At 41.2% G+C, this 23222-nt stretch overlaps 1 protein-coding gene across 3 annotated transcripts in view; it reads right to left on the bottom strand.

The window, feature by feature from the left end:
• LOC311000280 (kinesin-1 heavy chain) overlaps positions 1 to 23222 on the bottom strand; it is a 32828-nt gene that overhangs the window by 4912 nt on the left and 4694 nt on the right. For 2 of the 3 annotated variants that reach the window (XR_014596077.1, XM_083990949.1), the window contains exons 2-24: positions 16699 to 16786; positions 16514 to 16587; positions 16294 to 16398; positions 16053 to 16101; positions 15450 to 15505; positions 15236 to 15323; positions 14994 to 15118; positions 13768 to 13872; positions 11518 to 11663; positions 11124 to 11272; positions 10412 to 10599; positions 9094 to 9162; positions 7969 to 8175; positions 5374 to 5517; positions 5065 to 5259; positions 4217 to 4334; positions 3905 to 3960; positions 2976 to 3085; positions 2723 to 2824; positions 2557 to 2617; positions 1798 to 1869; positions 1582 to 1686; positions 723 to 939 (exon numbers count right to left, since the gene is read on the bottom strand). Coding sequence is in view for 2 of the 3 variants with exons in the window: in XM_083990949.1 (XP_083847075.1) it covers positions 723 to 939; positions 1582 to 1686; positions 1798 to 1869; positions 2557 to 2617; positions 2723 to 2824; positions 2976 to 3085; positions 3905 to 3960; positions 4217 to 4334; positions 5065 to 5259; positions 5374 to 5517; positions 7969 to 8175; positions 9094 to 9162; positions 10412 to 10599; positions 11124 to 11272; positions 11518 to 11663; positions 13768 to 13872; positions 14994 to 15118; positions 15236 to 15323; positions 15450 to 15505; positions 16053 to 16101; positions 16294 to 16398; positions 16514 to 16587; positions 16699 to 16786 (2629 nt within the window). In the remaining variant the exon portion in view is untranslated. The remainder of the gene's footprint in view (positions 1 to 722; positions 940 to 1581; positions 1687 to 1797; positions 1870 to 2556; positions 2618 to 2722; positions 2825 to 2975; positions 3086 to 3904; positions 3961 to 4216; positions 4335 to 5064; positions 5260 to 5373; positions 5518 to 7968; positions 8176 to 9093; positions 9163 to 10411; positions 10600 to 11123; positions 11273 to 11517; positions 11664 to 13767; positions 13873 to 14993; positions 15119 to 15235; positions 15324 to 15449; positions 15506 to 16052; positions 16102 to 16293; positions 16399 to 16513; positions 16588 to 16698; positions 16787 to 23222) is intronic. The other variant, XM_083990950.1, reaches the window with a different exon arrangement.

Here is a 23222-nt window from a genome sequence, read left to right on the forward strand (position 1 = left end):
ATTTTCTACCAGACTTGATGACACCTGTCGTCTCCGTCCTGACGGTTTACGCCGAGGGAACCACCACAGATTATTGTAAAAGGTTTGAAAGTCCGAGGCTCGATCCAAAAACGCTTTTACACAGCAGAAAATCACGTTGCTTGATCCGAAACTGTTTAACACTACAAAAAGCCGAACCACGGCATGATGATGTAGTTTGATCCGACACTAGACTGTTGCTCTAACGTGACGTTTTTTTAATCCTAGGTTAACCGGATAATAAATTCATAACCGGATAGCAGATTGCCTACTCGGGTACCCGGGTACTCGGGGAACCGTGCACATCCCTAGTAGAAAGATTAGTAGATTATTTTTTTGTTTGTTTCTTAATTCTTAAATTGTACTCTTTATTGTAAAAAAAAAATAATAATAAAGTGTAGCTACATTATGTACACATTTCTTTCAGTCCATCAACTGGTCGGAAAAACGCTGTTTATCTGGAATAGGGTTGGTTAGTTCCAGATAAACAGGAGGTTAGACGGGCGAGTCCAAGTAATTTGACATATTTGAGCATTTTATAAGAAGCAATAGTTACTTTTCCTGGTAATTAGTAACTTTTATAATGTAGTTACTCAGTTACCAATTCTTTTTTACCAACTCTGTTACTTTAAATGTAAATATAAGTAATTATTTTTGTAACGGTAACGTGGCCGACACTGATGATAAACTATAACAACACTGACCGATCTGGGCCGAGTGCCCCCTCCTGGCCATGTTCTTGGCTCTGACCGCCTCCTTGATGCGGTCGACCTCCTGCTGGTAGCGCTTGCGGTCGCGGGCGGCGTTCTCCTTGGCCTCCTTCAGAGCAGATTCCAGGGCCTTGACCCGCTCAGCCGTAGCACGAAGGCGCTTCTCCAGTTTAGGAAGCTCACAGCGCAGGTCTGCATTATCACGCACCAGCTGCAAACGGACACATCACGTCATTATCATTCCACACACACTCATGGAAATATATATATATGTATAATATATGTGTGTTTAGGGATGTCACGATTACTTGTTTTCAAAATTAATCGTGGTATTAAATGCCACAATTAATTAATTGTTCCTAAATACCGTTACTTTCCCAAAAAGATGATGTTGGAACCTTATCGGCAAAAATAAACGTAAATGCACAGATACTGGTCCATAATGTAACATTGAATTGGTAGGAATTTAAATGTTAGCGTGTCATTTTTAATAAAAAAAAAAAAGGAAAACAGAACAAAAAACTATAAAATAGACGCAAACATTTGGTATAAATAACAATTTATGACCTAAATATTTCAAACATTTTCCGTGGGGATTAAGAATTGGTCATATATTATAATAGATACTTGAAATATTTTGTGTAAACAATGAGTAATATAATTATATTTTGGCTATATCTGATTTTACACATTCATAGTGTTGTGAAATTAATTGGTGCATAATAACTCTGATAATCGTAATACCGTGATTATTTCTCTGACAATAATCGTACCAAGAAAATGTATAATTGTGACATCCCTACACGTATATGTGTTGAAAATGTGTTTTTGTGTGCAGGTGCGACTCCTGTACCTGTTTGTGAACCTTGGTGAGCTGCTCAAGATTGTTCTCAAGAAAGGAGATTTTCTGTTTCTGAGCAGCACTCCCACCTGTGTCGTCTGAGTCCATCTCAGCGCTCTGCAGGACAACAACATCACAACACAGAGGTTTAGTCCCGACGTAGCACACAACTACCTGACACTTCACTGACGTCTTTATGACTCTAAACTATAAAACTACACAGTTCACCTTTTTCACTCTGGTGGCCAAGTCCTGGACGAAGAGTTTCCTCAGGTTGTGGAGAGTCTGCAGCTCCTTGGCCTGGAGAAAAAGATCATATATAAAAATAAGTATTAATTCTCAAAATAGAAATAGAAATCATCTGCTGTAATAGAAATAGAAATTCTCAAATAGAGGCCCAGGCTTTTATTTGCTTCACCTGGCCAGTTCACCTTTTATTTAATTTTGAAGTAAAAGGCGTCTTCTTCTTTTTCTGTTGGACTACAATCAGTTGATCTAGACTTATTTGTGAAAAGAGGAATCCTGCACACTGCGTAACTTGCACCAATTTTTAATTATAGCATCCATGTTTGCCTACAGAACGAAACGTTGCTATAATTAAAAATTTGTGCATGTTACGCAGTGTGCAGGATTCCTCTTTTCACATTTAATTTAGAAGAAATCTGTCGGAAAATCCTCTCAAATGGTTTTATTGTTACTGTTTAAAAGAGTCGGAGCAGAAGGAAAGAGTCGGATACAGAGTAGCTTCATTTACAAGTCTAATCAGCACCGATGAAACTTCCTCTAAATAAACGTGTTGCGCCGGCCACAGACTGTATACAGGCTACGGCTCTTTGCTTGCTTTGAGAGGTTTTGTATGTTCACGAGAACTTTCAGAAAATAGAAACAGACTTCTAAATGAGACTCGGCTTTTATTTGAGAATTTACCGTATGTGTGTTTGAGTGAATTTAAGCTGTTCAGACTCAAAACTCATGTGGACCACTCACCACTGTCTCTTCCAGACCCTTCAGGTCCTGTCTGGCCTGCTCCCTTCTGTCCTGCATCACCCTGAACAACAAACACAGACACACACACACACACAAACGTTTAACCACATGACATCACACACAGTTGGTTAAACCAGTGATGACTGAAGTTGGCGTGAGTTCATACGTGAGCTCGTGCAGCTTGCGGCTCTTCTCCTGGTCGGTGGATTTGAGTTTCTCGTGCTCCACTCTGAGCCTCTCCTGCTCCAGCATGATCTTCTGGTTCAGACTGGAACAAACAACAAAAACACAGCGATGGTTAAAGAAAAGCCGCACTTTCATTGCTGTCACAGTTATTACTACTACTACTACTGTTACTACTACTACTACTACTACTACTACAGCTAGAGCTCCTGGTTGTGTTGAGCTTTGATTCTTACTCCTGCAGCTCGGTGATGAGTTTCTCCTTGTTGTCCAGCTCGTCTCTCAGGCTGCTGATCTGTTTCTGGTGAGCTTCACGGTGGGAGTGGATCTGCTTCTCCACCGCCTCCTGGACACACAACACACACACACAACATGAACAAACAGCCATTTAAAACTTCAAACCTGTCATGTTGCGGATTCCTCTCTCTATATATATATCAAAATGGATATCAGAAGTGTTTGTATACAAGGTCAGATAAGACCAGAGTTCAGATGACTTGCATTTGTTTGTTTTGCACAGGTTAGTACTTTTATTTATTATATTATAGCATTTTATTGCCTTTATTTGGTGTTATTTATTCATGTTTTAATTCACCATGTTTTTTGTACTCTTCAGCACCTTGTATGATATGGATGTGCATATCTACTGTACGTTTGTTATTGTGTTGAACTGTAGGATAAATGTTGTGGCTGTAGCGTGGGCGAATGGCCCAGAACACATTTCTCACTTTGTGAGACAATAAAGTTAATCTTGATCTTGATCTTGAGAAACAGATTCGACATATTTTTAAAGATCTGGCAACCTTTTATTGAACATATAGAAACATTAACTTCTAAACAGCTGTGGACTCACTGTAAACCTTGAACTGGTTTGACTGTAAACCGATTGTAACGTCCAGGTACAATGTTTAAAATGTCTTAATGACACGTTTGTCACAATGTAATAAATATGTTTTTATTTCTCTTTTACCAGATTTGTTTGTCTCTATTATTCATAATACTTCTGCATACTGTCTGTTTAGTTACTGTTATTCTTTTACCTCAGTCCTTTGTTAATTGTGTAATTAAGTGGGAATGAGTTGTACTGTTCTTGCATAATTAAAAACTCCAATCAAGTTACAAGTGAGTGTGTGTGTCGAATGTTTAATGGTGCAGAGGGACAAACCTTGACTTCATTAGCGGTCTGGATCTCATTCTCTTTCTCCATAGCATGAACTTTCTCTGTAAAAAAGAGAAAAGATGCAATGTCAAGAGACCAGAGAGGAGGAATTGATTCAGATTTTTTAACTTTTTTTTTTTTTTTTATCAAAACAGATCAAACACAGCGACTCTTCTGACTGTTTAGCTCTGGCTCTGGATCAGTCATGTTGTAAACTCTACATTTGTTCATCATAAGTGTCTCCAACATTTAAGTTCAGTATCTAAGTTGACTTCGTTAAGTGTTGACTGCTCCTTATTAACACAGTGACGTTCGTACCCTGAGCGCTGAGCTTGACCAGCTCTTCATTGAGAGAGTCCACGTTCTCCTCCAGCTGCCTCTTCTTCTGCTCCACGTTCTGCAGGTACTCGGTCAGCGACTTGATTTTAGCCTCGTGCTGGAGACGCAACAGAAAACACAAGGTGCTTATTGGTGAGGAAACAGAAACAACAGAGTCGACAGAGTCTTGCTATTTGGCCAAACAGGGTGCACAAAGGTCTCAAGAGTCTGAACACCGACTGTCAGAACGACTGAGCCTTTAATACGAGATAGTTACAGGTACACAAACAGTTCGAAGTACATAAATACGAAAGACGACATCATCTACAACTAGGGCTGCAACTAACGATTATTTTCATTATCGACTAATCTGTTGATTATTTAAACGATTAATCATTAGTTGTTTGGTCAATAAAATGTAAATAAAATGTTGAAAAATGTCAATCAGCGTTCCCAAACCACAAGATTACATCATCAAATGTCTTGTGTTGTCCACAAACCAAAGAGAGACTCAGTTTATTGTCAGAAAGTAACAAAGGAACCAGAAATATTCACATTTAAGAAGCTGAAATCAGAGAATTTGGACGTTTTTTCTGAAAAAACTACTCAAACCGATTATTCGATTATCAAAATAATTGACGATTAATTTAATAATCGATTATTGTTTGATTAATCGATTAATTGTTGCGGCTCTATCTACAACCCGTATTGATAAAACAATCATTCCTCTGTTTTTGAGGAGATTTAACACATTAAAAACAAAACTTTCCCTTACACTTATGAATAAAAAAGAGAATATAGTTTTGTCTTTTCAGTCCACAACACTTCCTTCCTTTCCTCCTCCGTACCTGGGAGATGCGCAGCTGGCAGGCGGCCAGCTCCTTCTCGTTCTCGTCCATCTTCTTGTTGCTCTCCGACTGGGTGCCCTCCAGCTGCTTGCAGCGCTTCACCATCGTCTTCACCTCCGACTTCATCTTGCTGATGTAGAGACGAGCCACCGTGAACTCCTCGTCGATCAGGCCGCTGCCGCCCTCGTGCTGCTGCTGAGGAACCAAAGAGGAAAGAAAAGGTTTCAATAGATGGAGGGAGGAGGATGATGATGAGAGGATTCTCAGAGGCTGGCATCGTCCGCCGCGTTGCCACGGTAACGACAGTACCTTGATGTCGTTGCTGCCGACCGCGATGCCGATCTCGGCTAAATCTTTGAGCAGTGACGACATCATCTCGGTCACTCTCTTCTTCTGGTGGTTGGACATCTCCTTCAGCTTCTGGAGCTCAGAGTCCAGAGACGACAGGATGGACTGACGGGAGAAGAAGACGGGATTTAGAAATTAAAAAAAAAAAAAACATGTTTGTGACCTGATCCAGCAAAATGAGTCACAGTGTCATACATTGGATGGTTATTAAGATATGACCAGGGCTTGAAATTAGCGGTCGCCACTCGCCATTTGCGACCCAGATTCCTCTGTGGCGAGACAGATTTTTAACTGTCTCGCCACTTGGCGAGCTAGAAAAAATGAGACTCCCAATCTGTTTCCAGGGTTTCCCCCAGTGTATTATAAACTTATAGTCACCTGACAACGTCACAATTTAGTCGCGCATAACGGGACACGTCACGGACATCATGCTTATCAGACCGCTGCTGCTTCACAGCTGACCGAGAGGAACGCACCGAGTCCACGTTAACGTGAGCCGAGCCGCGGCTCCAAAAGGCTCAGTCAGCTGCTGTAGCACAGCTGGTAGCTGGTAGCTGTTAGCGGTTAGCTGTTAGCACGCCGGAGTCGGTGGTCGGACTATCCGACGGACGGACGGGAGGGTGGGGGGTGGTATTTGAACACTGTACAATCAGCGCGATATAGTGCATTTACGAGCGGCAAAGTGCCAACTGTCCATGCGCCCGTGTCTGTGTGTGTCACATCCATGGTGTGTGTATGTGCGCGCGCGTGTGTGTGTGTGTGTGTGTGCGCGTGCGTGCGTGCGAGAGAGACAGCAGGTGGACTGACTGGCAGAGATGAGAGTTGGTGAAGCGCTGTTTAAAAATTATTATTATACTGTTCTTCTTTGAGTGGGGTGGGATTGTGGGAGGGATAAAAAACTGGGGGAAAAACGGAAGAATTGGAAGTCTTCTCTGTCACGTTGTACTGTCATGTTGCTACCTGTGAAATTGCTTCCATTAAAGAAAGTCATCAAAAATAAAAAATAAAAAAATATATATATGAAGAGTTCATTTGCAAAAGCAGATAAGTGCCATTTTGAAAAAAAATGAGCTGAGGCTTTGTAATTATTCTTTGCATAGTGTTGTTTTCAATAAAACTTTATTTTTTTGAGATATGTCTGTTTTGTTACATCTCAAAGTCACTCAACTTTGGTTTGACTGATATCACCTTATGTAAATAAAAAATAAAAAACGAAGATTCTAGATTTTTTTTTAAAAACAGTTATCTGCTTTTGCAAATGAACTCTTCATATATATATATATATATATATATTTTTTTTTTTTTTTTCTGTGAGAGCCTGTGGCAGGCCGCCACACAAACTACTGTTATTCCAGAAAAGTTGAAAGGTCATCGTCTGTTATATGGTACTACTATGACTGCTATATAACTAGTGACGTCGAAATACAATAGTGAAGCAACTTGTTGGTTTTGGCTAGTAAAAAATCTGTCTGGCGAGTAACTTTTTTGACCTACTAGCCACTTGGCTAGTAGGTCAAAAAGTTAATTTCAAACCCTGGATATGACCGTTTGAATTATGGTTTTCCACTCTCTTTTTCCAATTGAAAACATGAAACACAGACAGAAAATTGCGTTTAAACAATATAGAACGTCTCTGGTTTAAAGGCCAGCGGACTCTGGCGTCTGTTCCTGTACCACGTGATTACACGCATCCTATACGGTCCTTTGTTGTCATAGAGACGCCATTCAATGACCCTCGGAAAGCAGAGAATGTAACGATTTAGATGCAGTTTACAGCTCGTCTCTATCATTAACGATTCAGAAGTTATTTCATGTTTTGTAAAACATCTGCAAGCGTTGCATTGATGCCACGCTCGGTTTAGCATCGATGCTACACTCGGTTTAGCATCTGTTCCCATACTACGCGATTACACACGGACCCGTCCTTTGTTGTCATAGAGAAGCCATTCAATGACCCTCGGAAAGCAGAGAATCTAACGATTTAGATGCAGTTTACAGTTCGTCTCTATCATAAACAGTTCAGAAGTTATTTCATGTTGTGCTTGTCTCTAGAGGAGACGTTTAAAGCTGTCTTTCCTCAATTAACTGGACGATGAAACTTTGGGAGATTGTTTTTGAACGTAATTTCTTTGAAATTAGCTAGAATTTGTTTTTGATTTTTTATTGGTTTTCCACGTTATCAGCTGATTATCTAAAAATAGAAACATTTCGCCAGAGCGGGTCATATTCTACTAATATATTCTACTATTTTCATTTATTATGACCAACTGTCGGCAGCTGTTAACGTCCTCCTAACTGCTACGGTCTTCATTTACGCCTTACAGTGCTGAATGTACTTGTGTTTTCTTTGTGGCCTGCAGGTTGTGTGAGTTTAATTATAGCTTTACTTGTGTGTGTGTGTGTGTGTGTGTGTGTGTGTGTGTGTGTGTGTGTGTGTGTGTGTGTGTGTGTGTGTGTGTGTGTGTGTGTGTGTGTGTTGATGTGAATGAAGGACATTAAAGTCATGGCGAATATAAAAAGCATTGCGGTGACTTTGCCGTCGTCGCCGCTGCTCACCGATTTCTGGCTGAGCTCCTCGCTGATGGCCTCGAACTCCTTGGTCTTGTCCTCCACCTCCTGGCTCTTCTGGTCGTAGTTGACGGCCAGCTCCTCCAGCGCCTGCAGCACCTCCTTCACCTCCTCCTTGGACGCCTCGTTCTCCGCCTGCAGACGGTTCAGCTCCGCCTGCAGGTTCTCGTGGTCGCGGCGAGACGAGGCCAGAAGCTGCGCGCAGAGGAGAGGAGAGGAAAGTGTCATCGTGCTGTTTGTTTTTAAATGTTAGTTAGTTAGTTTAAGTTTATTTCGGACATGTTAAAAGAAATAAAACATAATACAGAAATGGACAGACATAACATATAAAAACTTTGCAAAAACAACATATGAACAAAAAAAGAAATATATATATAATAAAAAAATAAAAGAAGATAATTGAAAAATAAAGGTAATTTGATTTTTTTTGTTTTGTTTGTTTATTTGTTTGTTTCATATCCGAAAAGGAGTGGGAAGAAGTAAAACTTATTTACTCCCACCCCTTATTCATAAATTATCTATCAAGTTATCTAGTCATTATTACTTGAATTTATCTATCAAGTTATCTAGTCATTATAATATATACAGTAAGTTAATTTATGAGTTATTTAACTGGATATATTATTATATTTATATACAATTACAATACAAATGCGTACAATAAAATACAAATGTGTTACATGGTTTTTGAGTGAATACGGAGGTTTCTTTTTTACTGGCCTCTTATCAAACACGGTTTTTGCTGATTTTACAACTAATCATGTCGGCAAAACAAGAGACTTATGGGAATTCAGGAAGTGAGAGAGACTTGGATCAATGAGACAGAACGATCGGTGTGAAATAACATATCTAATCAATTAAAATTATAAAATTGAGACAACAGAAAAGAAGTAAGTAAAATATAATTATGTCTCCACAGCCCTCATGTCTCTGAGGCCACTAAGATCAATAACGGCCCTTTTCCGCTAGCGAGACTCGGCTCAATGCGACTCACCACGGCGCTACATGTTTGTTTTTTTGCAGTAACTGTGTAGTGGAAAAAGGGGCATTAGATCAACAGGTCACCACCCCCCCTCCTCCTCCTCCTCTTCCTCCTCCTCTTCCTGTACCCACCTCCTCCTGGTCGAGCATCTGCTGCTTCAGCTTCTCCGCCAGCTGACTCTGCTGGTTGATCTCCTCATCCTGGAAAGAGCAGAGACAAACAGTACGATTAGTGTTCAGAGCACAGAGCAGACAGACAGAACGAGGTGAAACAACCTGGGAAGAAATAAAAGGGAGCGGCCATGTTGTGTTTTGTTTTTTTAAGAATATAGTAGGAATATTTGTTGGAGATCTTGGTTTGTTTTATCTTCTAATTCAGCCTTAACTCCTGTTGTCCTCCTGGGTAAAGGAAAAAAGGAAGGAGGGAAGGAAGGAAAAAAGGATTGTGGAAAGAAGGAAGGGAAAAAGGATGGAAAGAAAGATGGAGGGAAGGAACAGAGTCGTACAAGGAAGGAAGAAGAGGGAAGGAAGGAAGGAAGGAGGGAAGGAAGGAAGGAAGGAAGGAAGGAAGGAAGGAAGGAAGGAAGGAAGGAAGGAAAAAGGATTGTGGAAAGAAGGAAGGGAAAAAGGATTGTGGAAAGAAGGAAGGGAAAAAGGATGGAAAGAAAGATGGAGGGAAGGAACAGAGTCGTACAAGGAAGGAAGAAGAGGGAAGGAAGGAAGGAAGGAAGGAAGGAAGGAAGGAAGGAAGGAAGGAAGGAAGGAAGGAAGGAAGGAAAAAAGGATTGTGGAAAGAAGGAAGGGAAAAAGGAAGGAAAGAAAGATGGAGGGAGGGAACCGATTTGTTCAAGGAAGGAAGAAGAGGGAAGGAAGGAAGGAAGGAAGGATTGTGGAAAGAAGGAAGGGAAAAGGGAAGGAAAGAAAGATGGAGGGAGGGAACAGATTTGTTCAAGGAAGGAAGAAGGAAGGAAGGAAGGAAGGAAGGAAGGAAGGAAGGAAGGAAGGAAGGAAGGAAGGAAAAAAGGATTGTGGAAAGATGGAAGGGAAAAGGGAAGGAAAGAAAGATGGAGGGATGGAACCGATTTGTTCAAGGACGGAAGAAGAGGGAAGGAAGGAAGGAAGGAAGGAAGGAAGGAAGGAAGGAAGGAAGGAAGGAAGGAAGGAAGGAAGGAAGGAAGGAAGGAAGGAAGGAAGGAAGGAAGGAAGGAAGGGAAAAATGATTGTGGAAAGAAGGAAAGGAAAAAGGAAGGAAAGAAAGATAGAGGGAGGGAACAGATCCATTCAAGGAAGGAAGGAGGAAGGGAGGAAAGAAGGAAGGGAAAAGGGATTGTGGAAAGAAGGAAGGGAGAGAGGAAGGAAAGAAGGAAAGATGGAGGAAGGGAACAGATTGGGTGAATTTGATCCAGAGGGACGACAGGAGGGTTAAAACGTGTTGTCGTCCCGGTCTCACCTTGTCGTCCAGCTGCTTGTACAGCTTGCCCAGCTCCGCCTCGCACTTGTCCTTCTCCACGTCCGTGAGGCGAATGCCGGGCACGTTGGGCGTGGTCGCCGACTTGTCGTTGATGATGTTGTCCAGCGCCTGCACCTCGGCGTTGGCCTTCTCCTTGTCGAACTGCTCCTCCACCGGCACGCTCTCACCTGCAGAGAGACGTCATACATGATGATCTCTACAGTTTGTGTGGATACATACGTGCATGTGCAGACCCTGCTGCTGCTCTGGAAACATACAGCTCTGGGATTTTTAAGAGACCACAGGTCAAAATAACAAAAATAATCTGGTGTTTTCAGACCTTACTGTAGAATGCAAAGAAAACAAGTTCATATTCATTTTAAAACAACACAACACTACTTTTTAAACTTAGGAAGAGTTTAGAAATCAACATTGGTGGAATAATCCCAATTTTTAATCGCAGCAGTGTTTTTTTTTAAATGTATTTATAATCTTTCTTCCTCATTAAATATGATTTGGTTCAGGTGCTCAGCTAAGTAGAGTGAGGTGCTTGTGTTGGAGTTCAATAGACACTGGAATCAATGGCTGCCTCATGTAGAGAAGCTGATTTATTAAGAACATTTTGGAGTAGTGGTCTCTTTATTTTCCAGAGCTGTACATGAATACATGAATAAATAAATAAATAAATAAATAAATAAATCTTGTTCCTCACCGTTCCTCCAGCGGTTCAGCTCGTTCTCCAGCCAGGTGATGGTGTTCCTCAGGGTCTTGTTCCTCTCCTTCTCCCTCTCATACTTCTGCTTCCACTGCTCTGCTGTCAGCTCGACGTTCACTGTGACTGTGTTCTTGATAGTCTTTGCTCTAAAAGTAGAAAAAAAAAACATTAAATTAAACTTTACTCCACTGACTGACGCCACTTTTCCTCCAAAAACGGTACTTGATTACACCAGGAACAAACCGTGAACCGTCACTGTGGTACTACTCTCATGTTTTTTATGTGGATTTCTTGACCTCTCATTTAGATTATTAATTAAAACAACCACAGTAATATTATGACAAAAAAAGACAAATTGAGCTGAATGATGACTCGTTTCCCCTCCACTGACCTTTGTCCGAACATGAGAGTGGATTTGGTTTCGCACTCGTTGTAGGAGGAGGGCGAGCAGCAGATGACGATGGTGGTTCGACAGTTTCCACCCAGAGAGTCCTGCAGGATACGGGTCATCTTGCTGTCTCGGTACGGGATGTAGGCCTGGATGTCACACACACACACACACACACACACATACACACGTGAATATACAATGAAAACGAGAGAAACGTGCTGCAGCAATTCAAGTGTGAAGTAAAGTTTTTTTCTCCTCAAGTTCGACGAAAAACACTGTTGACTCCAAAACAAACAGTGTTCAATAGAGGGAAGCGGAGCAGAGGACACACACTGTAGTCAGTCAGTGCTTTCAATCAGAGGCGGTCATATCTGGAACAGTTCACCACTCACAATACGGGAATGTGATACACAGCACATCGAAAACACATCTGAAGAACTGGTTGAAAAGTAATCAAACCTGCACTCACTGTTAATCTTAATTGATATGTAACACTGAACCTGAACGCACTTTGTTATGTAAAGCACTTTTAACTGTCTTTATTGTCCTTGTCTCTGTGATTCGCTTTGTCTGTCGAGTCGACTTATCTCTGTTCTTCTGTGTTTTGTGTCTTTTGCAGATAGAGTTCACTTTTGAATCGTCCAACACACACACTATGAAACATCCAGATACCTCCATACTGCTCGTCTGTACTGACCCAAGTGTCCTGAAGCCGCCACATGAAAAGGTTGTTTGGAAAAAATTAATGTGATCTCTGTTTTTATCCTTGTTGTAGCAGCAGCTCCCAGTGGCTGTTGATGTTTGTGCGAGATGTTCGTTGGTTGTTGTAAACCATTGGATGTATGATGGAAACACGGAAGAACATCTCGCAGCAACTCTCACGCAGCCACTGGGAGCTGCTGCTACAACAAGGATAAAAACAGAGATCACATAATTTTTTTCTGAACAACTTTTTCATGTGGCGGCTTCAGGACACTTGGGTCAGTACAGACGAGCAGTATGGCGGTATCTGGATGTTTCATAGTGTGTGTTCTGGACGATTCAAAAGTGAGCACAATCCACCGCCATTATATGAAAACCCATTACCAGCCGGACCCCCCCTGGAACTCCTAAAGAGTTTTGATGACTCTGAAAGTTCTCCAAACCCTTCCTTGGCATGACGGTGAGTAGAAAATTGGTGAATTATTGATTTTGGGTGTAGTATCCCTTTAATGTGCACTGTAAATAAAACATTTAATAAGTTTGTTGTTATTGTTCATAGCGTCTACTTGTAACTTAATTATCCGTCTGATTTGACTGCTCAAGACTGATAATTTCCTGTTGGGAAACTGTGCAATTGTTGCTAATTTGATGTTTTTTGTGTGTGTGTCTTTTTAAAGAGGAGAGGGTTAAAACAAAGTGCGTAATTCTGATTCACTTTAATGTTCCTCCTCTGTCCTGCAACCAGAGAAGAGGTCGGTAGGATGTGATGTCTCGGGTTACAGCTCTCACGAGTTTAGCGTCGTTAGCAGCCAGTTAAACATCAACCCGATCCGCCTGTATTATATTATTATTGATACGACGAGGAGCTGCGGCCGTAGCTGCTGTAGCGGCCATAGCTGCTGTATCTCTGCACAATAACTCGTTTGTTTCACACCGTCACAACTATCAGAGCATCTGTCCGCCCCAGGTTGTTTACCCAGCGAAGGGGCACTAGAACAAACCGATCATTGATCAAAGTGAGAAGTGTGAAATTGGTGTGAGACAGCTGAAGGAAAACATTGCTCCGAGTGAAGTTGTCTTATCTGCAGAAGTTAAAAAGGAGTAGAAACGGCTCTTTCACACCGAGATAACTGAACAAGATGTTGCTTTTTCTTTTCTTTTTTTCTTCCAGATGCACACGCTGAGCTCTGGGGCTGTGCAGCTGGTAAACACACACACACACACACACACACACATACTTCCCCCTCTGTCTGCTACATTCACACTAATTTGCTTCTTTTCTTTTTTTTTTTTGAAAGAAATCCACCTGAGGTCGTAACTGATCAAACATTTGCAGAGCGTAATGAGCTCATCTCGCCACGATCTGTAGTAAAGATTAAAGCTTAACAGAGCGACGTAGTGACCTCAATTATCCCATAAGGCCGTTCACTTTCCTCTCACTCTGCATATTTAATGACCAAAGCCCAGGAGAGAGAGAGAGGAAGAGAGGAAGAGAGGAAGAGGAAGGGAGAGAGAGAGATACTGTATAGCACGAACAAATGTACTGACCGTTCCTTCAGCCAGAGCAGAGATGACGTTTCCCAAGGACGACAGAGACTTGTTGATGTTCTTGGCCTCGTCCAGCACGGCTCCCTCCGCTCCTGTTTTACTGACCTGAAAATCACACGGACAATAAAACCTCAGACTGAAGAACAGACTGTGATCTGTAAACCCGGCCCGACTCAATTACTAGAGTAAGACGATTTATTAAAAAAGGGGGAAAATGGGTGGAACAAAAGTATAAATAGTTGCCATTGTAATTTATCTCTTGATTCATTGCTTAATTACTAATTTTGGTTATTTTGTTTTATCTTTGTTTTTTCATCTCTCATTAATTCATTTGTTATTTTATTTTGATATGATAGATTTAATTTTACTTATTTATTTTAATGGTGAGGTTCTCGATAAGCCCTCCCAGGGTTTCTAACCTCTCCAGCACTGATTCATTGTAGTTCATCATATATAATCTATCGTATATTTTCTTTCTTTTATGTGATATACTCTCTGTTTGTAATGTTTTATTAAAGTGCAAACAATAACAAAGAAACATCAAAGTACTGAATCCAGGGTTCGATTTCTGCCAAATCTTAGAACATCAACAGAACCGAACCCTACGCACGTCAACGTAATGACGGCGCCATCAATTATAGGAAAGTTTACGAACGATATTCTGCTTAAATCGCTCTCAGCACAGCCAGCATCACTGTCATTATCACAAACTTAACATAAGGTCCTCTAGCTTGATGCTAACATATAATGGAAAACATCATAGGTGTGCTAATGGAAACTAGCATCGCTACTGCCGTAATTTTAAATCAACAAACTAAGTTACACATACAATAATACTTACAGGCAGATATTTTTCTCTGCTCTGTGGAGATAATTTCACTTTTTGTTTTTTTTTCTTTCTTGTTTTGAATGAGAAAAAAACCCACTAAAACCTGAATCCTGAGTGACTTGAAGTTTAAATGTTCAGTGTTCAAATGCAAAACAGTGGTGAAAGTTATAACCCATTGTTTTTTATAGTTAGAATAAAAAAGGAAACACCCTGTGTGATGGTTTTTACTGCATTTATAATGTGTTTACTGTATGGGCCGATGATGGGAGTAGGATTCGGTATTCGGTTTCAGATTTGGACAAATCAAACAGTGGATTCTGTATTTTGCAGAATGCCACAAATCAGGATTTGGTTCATCCCTAAACAAAAGTGTAGGATGGATGTGACTCTTTTGTACCTTTTCGCTACCGGCAAGATCGACCAGGTAGAGCTTCCCGCTGAGCTTCTGCTCCGTCTGAGTGTTCTCCTGTTTGACGTTTATCAGGAAGATACTGTGACTCCTGGAGCTGTGCTCGTTCATGTCTGTCAGAGAGAATAAATTAATACACGCACGTCATCAGAAAAAATGAAAATAAAACATATCGGCCCTCTGATAATCAACGGGTTTATGACTCAGATAACTTGTGGCACGTTTCTTACTTGTGACTGCTACGTGTCTGTTGGATTTGCCTTCATCAATCGTGTCCATGACCTCCTCTGGGCTGCAGACGAATCTCTCAGTGCAGCCCTTTGAAAAAAACAAAAAAAAACAAACAGAAAGAAGCGAAAAGAAAACAAAGGAAGAACACAGAGTTAGATGAATGGGCCACTCTGACTGGTTTTACAAGATCTGTGAAAGGCGGTTGGGTCGAACCTTGACGTAGGGTACTCTGTTTTTGTCTTCATGCACTGACAAATTGGTCTTTGACACTGGAGATGAGAGAGAAAGAGAGATGAGGAAACATGTCAGAGAGGTCGACTTAACGCTGCACAACACAACATATTATACTGTGACAGAAATGCTGCGGTAGGCGCCTTTGGATTTTAAATAATGCTCTTAAACTCCAACATTTAAATACATGGTGGGTGATTAAAACGTCTTTCTGGGAGTTTCAAATGTTAATTCAGATGTTAACGCAGCCATTGTTTGCACTTCTGCTGCCACTTTCAGATTATCTGCCCAGCTCAGTGCGTTTTAATTAACGTAAACTGACTAAAACTCTTCCACACTGGACAGTTTTAAATCATCAGGACTGAAAAACCTCTACTCCCCTGAATTAGACGTGTTATATAACAAGTATCATGCTTTTGTGTGTCCACATAGTCGTTTACAAATAAAGTTTATAGCTAACATGGTTCTTCTGACACAGATTCACATCAACTTTCTGCAAGTTTCACAGGTTTTCAGCAGCTCGTTCACACCTCCTGTTAACACAATTAATGCGATTAGGAGACACGAGGAGTCACGGCCACTCACCATCCAGAAGGTCCCGGATCTTGTCTAGGTAGATTTCAAAATATGAAACCTGCAAACAGAGGAAGCACAACCTCATCATTTAGTACCATCATCAGCTACGATCAATAAAGTATCTCTAAGACTAAATTGAGAATTGCTTTATTTACTGCAAATGAAGAGAGAAAAAACCCATAGAAATAAAACTTTAAATGTATCATAAGTGAAAAGATAAGAGGGGAAACCAATGAGCCGCTCTGCTTACTTTGATATGAAACTCCAGGTTTTCGTCCATGGAATAGATGTAGTTGAAAATGTCTTGAACTATCCTGGGGATGATTCCCATCGAGTCTGTGTCGTGGAGCAGCCCCTGCAAACCCAGAGGAGCGTTAGTTAATGCAATGTTTTCATGTCAAGTGGAAACAAACAACAACATCCATCCATCCAAAAACTGTGACACTAGAGACGTTAGAGATGATCCTCACCTCCATAGTGTGTGTTTTGCCGGATGATGTCTGTCCGTATGCAAAAATCGTCCCGTTGTATCCCTCCAGAACATCTGTGGAAACACCAAACAGCTCGTTGTTAAAGTAAAAAAGACTTAGATCTATATATATATATATATATATATACATATAAACATATATATATACAAATAGTGAAACCTCACCTTTTACAATCTTCTGGGCGCAGGCGTTGTACACTTGTTCCTGTGTTGTATTTGACTGAAACACTCTGTCGAACATGTACGGTTTACTCTGCAACAAAACAGAGGAGGAAGTGTGAGTGACAGCGACAACACAACAACAACACCACAACAAAACCTCAGCGTTGTGCAACTTCATTAAAAAATAATATTCAAGTGACATGTTTCACAAACTCTGTGTCAGACGCAGCAGAAGCGTTTCAACAGGAGAACAACACGTTAAACGTTTCCTGAGTTAATATTTTGTGGCAGCTTCAAAACTATTGAAGCTATTTTAATATAAAAGGCTTTAATTAAAATTAGTTCAGTCTAAAAATTATAATTTCTTTTATACAACATGTGTTTATTGTTATATCTAGTCTTACGGATATATCATTTTTTTCTGTACATATTTATTTTACACACGGTTTGTTGGTCTGTTTTGAATATTGGTTGATCAAATATTTGAAATTATTATGAAGAAATGTAAATGGTTTGGCCTGATGAAGCTCTAGGACCGAAACGCTGCAGCAAATAAATTTAACTGTAAAAGTTGTAAAAGTTTCTAACATATAAAGTTTATTCTTGTGTTTCCCACATGAGCAGCACGAGCCACGACGACACACATTTCACACCAGAGCGAGTCAAAATCATCTCATTATAATTCACTAATAAATAAGATTTGGTTTCTCTGCCACGCACCCATAATAATCATCTGTATATGTATATATATACGTATATATATATGAGACATTGTTACGTTTTTATTAGGCCTGGGACGATAATCAATAAATCAATTAATCGCACGATAAATGAAAATGAACTCGATAGTTTTTCCGGCCTCGATAAATCGCCATTTGCATGCACGTATTTGTTTTCCTGGTCTCTGGCCTCCAACCATGACAAGGCTGGATGACAAGAGGCTTCACTCTGTGCATCGGTCTCAGCACCTGGGCCGTTTGTTTTGCAGAATGAAAGGAGTGAACCCTCTTTTCAGTCATCCAGGATCTTTGTTTCCCAGAATGCATTTGGCAGCAACCGGCAGCGCCAGATCGCTCTGGGCAGCGCTAGCTGTAAAGCTAAGCAGCTAATTATTTTACCGTCTTGCTGCCAGGCTGTTAACACGTCACTTTTTTACAGTTTTAATATTTTTTCATGTGAGAAAGTCACAGTTTAGGCCCCAGTCTGTGGTTAGTTTATCCACATATCGCCTGCTGGAGATTTCCTCCGACGTTTTTGGAGCTAATGTGGTAGCAGCGAGCAGGAGGAGCGGGGCTTCCCACAGTCTGCAGCCGCCTGCAGCAGCTCACGGGCCGGTCAACCTCCGTCATTGGGGGAGAAAACGACTAAGAAAACTTATCAGCAGGTTTTTAGAGGTTTACCACCAGCTGGTTTAATACTTTATAGGAGATAAATGCTGTTCTCATTGATGAAATCTTACATGTCATGTGTGGAAGTCACATTAGTTTGTTTGAATGAAAAGTGGAGCTTCACGTAAAGTTATGACAGAAGAGCTGCACTGCACTGTTTTTTTATTTTTTGTTTATTTTATTTATTTAGGATAGTAGCTATATAAGTTCTTGTTATTCCAATTACAATGTTTAAAAACAATACTCAGAGAAATAAAAGTTTATCACATTTAAAAGGGTCTACTTGCATTATTATTATGAAATATTATTATTATATTAGTGGTTATTAATTTGTTCTCAAAAAATGTGTCAATAATATCGTTTATCGTCAATAATTTGTGGGACAATATATCGTCCAGCAAAATTTGTTATCGTCCCAGGCCTAGTTTTTATCAATAAAAATAATTAATTTTTTACACTTGCTGCCATTAATTCTGATTATTTGCACTTAGTTTATTCAATTTTAGTTAAATGTTCTACTACCTCTATTCTATTGCTTTTAAATATTTCATTTCATATTAATTGTATTTTTCTGCAACAACTTTCACCGTAATTACTTGTAATTATATATATGACAAATAAACTTGAAATTGAAGATTTTAAAGATAAGATAAGAGATACTTTATTGATCCCTGGTAAATGCGTGAATATAACAGCTCATCTTTATCTGACAGCAGCAGCAGGCGACATGTTAGAGCCTTTACACAGGAGGAGCGGTGACGACGTGACTCCAAGTTGAACAGTGGATTTGCATGGATCAGTTTTTCCACCATGTCACGCTCCAAACTGCCAGACTTGACGTCCTCGGTCTATTTCTTCCTCTGCACAGCACAGACTCTCCACCACCACCACCGTCACCGTCCTGATGACACCGTTTCATCCCCTTTGAACTGGACAGTGACGACGAGCAGCAGCAGCCACCATCATCATCATCATCAACTATGATCTCAGAACAAACTAAAAACAACGACATCTCTTTGGCTTTAACAAAACTTCAAAGCACATTATTCCAGTCGGTCAGAAATCAATAGAGGGTATGCAGCACATGACGTCACGGTACTCGGAAGTCGCTGTGGAACGTTCACTGAGCGGCAAAAAGACGAGTGGCAGAGCCGCCAAAGTTTAAAAACGAGCAAGTAACGAAGCGATTTCCTCCGACCCCACACAAGTCTGACATGTCTAGCTTTGCCAGCATGTAAAGCAGCATGACCTCACAGAGCTGCTAAACATCTTGAGGATACGCCTTACTTTGACCGAGTTACATTCAAGAACCTGTTCTCAATGACGGAAAGTAATTTCACTGGAGCGGTGATTTTTTTTTTCGATCGATCAGCTGTGTTTACAGTTTCAGGTGTCATAGTTATGATGGTTAGACAGATAAATTAGTCCTCTAACACATCCTACAGTTTGACTTGTTAGAGTCTTTCAGAATAAAAGCAGCTAGTCCTCTAACACATCCTACAGTTTGACTGGTCAGAGTTTTTCAGAATAAAAGCAGCTAGTCCTCTAACACTTCCTACAGTTTGACTTGTTAGAGTTTTTCAGAATAAAAGCAGCTAGTCCTCTAACACATCCTACAGTTTGACTGGTCAGAGTTTTTCAGAATAAAAGCTCGTGTTTAAGTGCCGGGAGTCACTGTCAGGACGACAGTAACAGCTGTAATCTCGTCCCTCTGCACAGTAACACTGAGCCTGTCAGTCACTCTGCAGGTACCACGGTCACACTGTGTGTTACAGGATTGTCACTGTGTGTTACTATGGTTACAGGATTGTCAGTGTCCGTGGAGCAGACGGTTTTGTGGAGCTGGTTGTCGATTCCTTTTGACATCAATTTGTTTTGATATAAGATATTTGATCCAGTTTATGAGTCCACCGCTATCCGCCAGCATGTTGAAATAAAATAAAAACTGATGCTACAAGCAATTCTGAGGTTGTTGAGCTGAGATGGCGAGTCGCCGTGGGAGGTTTGAAGTCCCAGTTGACTCATCCTGCATCTCCAGCAGCCTGACGGACGGACGGGCGGGGCTCTGCTCGCGGCGGTGGCCCTCGCTGCTCGCATGCGATAAATACGACTGGTTGCAAAACACACACACACACACACATGCCTGAGTGGCAGTCGACTCGGGTTAGTTATGAGTTATTGCCCCTAGGTTGAGAGTTCACACCTGGAAGAAGCGAGAGAAGCCTGAGAATGTGGAACAACAACGACAACGACTGCACTACATCTAAACACATTCACCCCCTTCAGGTGAAACCACAGATGATCTCAGCGTGTGGCAATGAAAGCTGCTGCGTCTTCAGCAGTAAAACTATTATTTAAACTACTACAGCAGCAAAATCAGGGTTCCCACTCTTTTCTTGAAATCATTTTCCAGGACATTTTCAGCTGTCTGACAGACATTAGTTTTTATGCCGTACACCGATTCATCCCCTGTCCCATTCGTGTTCTTTTCATCAATGCAGTGCAGTCTATGGCTCTAACGTATGAAATAATCTCTTAAATGCTAAGAAACAATGACAAATTTATCATAGAACAGCACAAACAAAATAGCACAAATAAATATAATAAATTATTTTTCAAGACAACTCAAGCTTTTCCAGTACATTTGAATACTTTTTCCAATTGACGTGTTTACATGACACATTTTTATTCGGATCAGCCCTTTATTCCGAATATTTGTGTCCATGTAAACGCACCTACTGAGTACATGTGTGTGTAAGAGAGGAGTAAGGGGGGCCCCGCCCGTCACAGAGGAGAGCAGTGAAACAATAGCAACGCATTAAGACATATGTTATAGGTCCTTTTCCATTTAACCTAACCCATTTAGGACAACTACAATTGGTCGGGGGTCCTGTTGGGGGAGGCAGGGCACCCTGTTAGTTTTTTCCAATATCGTGCAGCCCTACTAGGAGCACAGTGGCCCCATGACTTAAAATGTTACAGGTTCAAGCAGAAAATGTAGAGGAGCACATTGTAAATCGACTTGCAAAGCAAATATTCACATTTCCTTTTCATTCATGATCCTCTCACACATTGACCTGCTGACACCTGTAGTGACAGAGTCCAGATTCTTTGAGTCGCCGTCTCTTTCACGTTTCACCAGCGTGAAAAAAAAACAAAACAGCAAATTTACTGGATGAACATGTGCAAGTAGATTTACTATTTTACAAAATGCCTCCATTTGGGGGCCGAGCCTGGAGCGCTGTGGCGGTCACATCTAGAAAGGAGCAGACCTGCAGCATCCTATGACGTCGATAATTCACTCGTCTCGTTAGCTGCATCCTGGCAATTAGCCGTGGCCAAAACAAAGAGCGCCGAGACGCTATCGGTCCTGCCAGACGTCGTCAGCAAACAATAGGCAAACAGGTTTCAACTCCTCATTATTATTATTGCTGCTGCTGCTGCTGCTGCTGCTGCTGCTGCTGCTGCTGCTGCCGCTGCTGCTGCTGCTGTCCTCCTCGTTACCTACACTCGTCTCTAATGGGATTACTTGAAAATGTAATTACCAGTGAAAAGCATTGTTACGAGTTTTCATAAGTGCGCTGTCATGTTCATGCTTCAGAGTTGGCTCTTCAGGAGAGACAGTAACACACACACACACACACACACACACACACACAGCCCCAGGTTCCTCCGTCTCCATCCATACAAGTCTGGTTGTATGATGCATGAACTCTAATTGGATTACGTTGCTACACAAAATAGGTCAGTCGTCCACAACTGATCAATTTAGCTTCCTGGTTCACTAACAGTCTGAGAGGGGGAAGAAAGAAAGTTGGAGTTTGATTGTTTCCATGTTATTTACTCATCTCTCTAATCCTTTTCTTCCCTTTTTATCTCTCACGCACTTCCACCACAACACTATCTTAGAGTAGCTCAGTCGTTGTCGTTGTTGTTGTTGTTGTTGTTGTTATGGGATGTCCCAGACTGCAAATGTGACAGCAAAAGCATGAAGAAATGACTTGATCTTTGAGTAAAACTGACAGGGAGGTTAATGGATGCATGAATAATTCACCTGCTGCACACTACTCGCGCTACGCTGGCGAGGCTCGCTTGCTCGGCAAAACTGAGCCAGTTACAGTTCGACACACACACGCACACACACACACACAGGATCAGGAAACAACGTCACCTTCCTTTGTTTCTAGTCGCAAATAAAAATCTCTGGTGTAGCGAATGAAAAGCGTCACCAAGCCAGGTCTCCAATGATAAAAGCTGCTGCTACACATCACACGGCGTGGACAGCTTCACCAGAAAGAGCCGAGTGGTGATGATGATGATGATGAAGAAGCAGCAGCGACTACTTTTACATGCGTCAATATTCGGGTTAAGGTCAATACTCCGGTTTCTGAAACGTTCGGAGTAACCCGTTTACATGCATTAGCAAACAGGGTTATTCCTGTATACATGGTTATTGTAATGAATTGGGATATCCCAATCAAAACAGCGACGCACGGACGACATCATGAGGCAATGTACGTCATTTCCACTTCTTCTTCCTGTATCCAAAGCAGCAGCACGGTGTCGGCGGCACAGTTGCCAAGTCCGCTTATAAATATTGGTGGTTGTGGATTGCAGGTTTTTGGGCTTGTTGTTAAATTAAAGTGTAGCCACTTATTTAGGCCTACTCTCGACTCCCCCACTCGCATCCCGAGATCGGCTTTCACCACACTCTCCTCCACCGATCGAGAGAATAGTCAGCCTACCGCAAATCCTCCAATAAAAGCCGGGTCTATTTCTATTTACCTCAAGTTCTTGTGAATGTAGCCTACAAAACCTCTCATAGCGCACGATCGCCCATTTGAGCAGTTTCTATTCTTAGCCGCTTGATTCCTCATTGGAGTTCTCAATCGGCATCAGGTGTTGAAGCTCGGACCCGCTGCGGCACAAGCACCTATTCTCGGCCTGAACGCAGTTCGGTCCGGCCTGTTGAGAACTCCGACTGACCGAAGGAAAGCCTAAAAACAGTCTGTGGCCGGAGCACACATTTATTTATTAAAAGTTTGAGAGTTGCTGATTAAACGCCTGTACGCCTGTCATTAATATAATATAATTTGTATTATTTACACCAAGTAGTTCCTGTACTCAAAAGACCAAGAT

Source organism: Trachurus trachurus, assembly GCF_905171665.1.
Source record: "Trachurus trachurus genome assembly, chromosome: 17".
In the NCBI taxonomy this organism is placed as follows: Eukaryota; Metazoa; Chordata; class Actinopteri; order Carangiformes; family Carangidae; genus Trachurus; species Trachurus trachurus.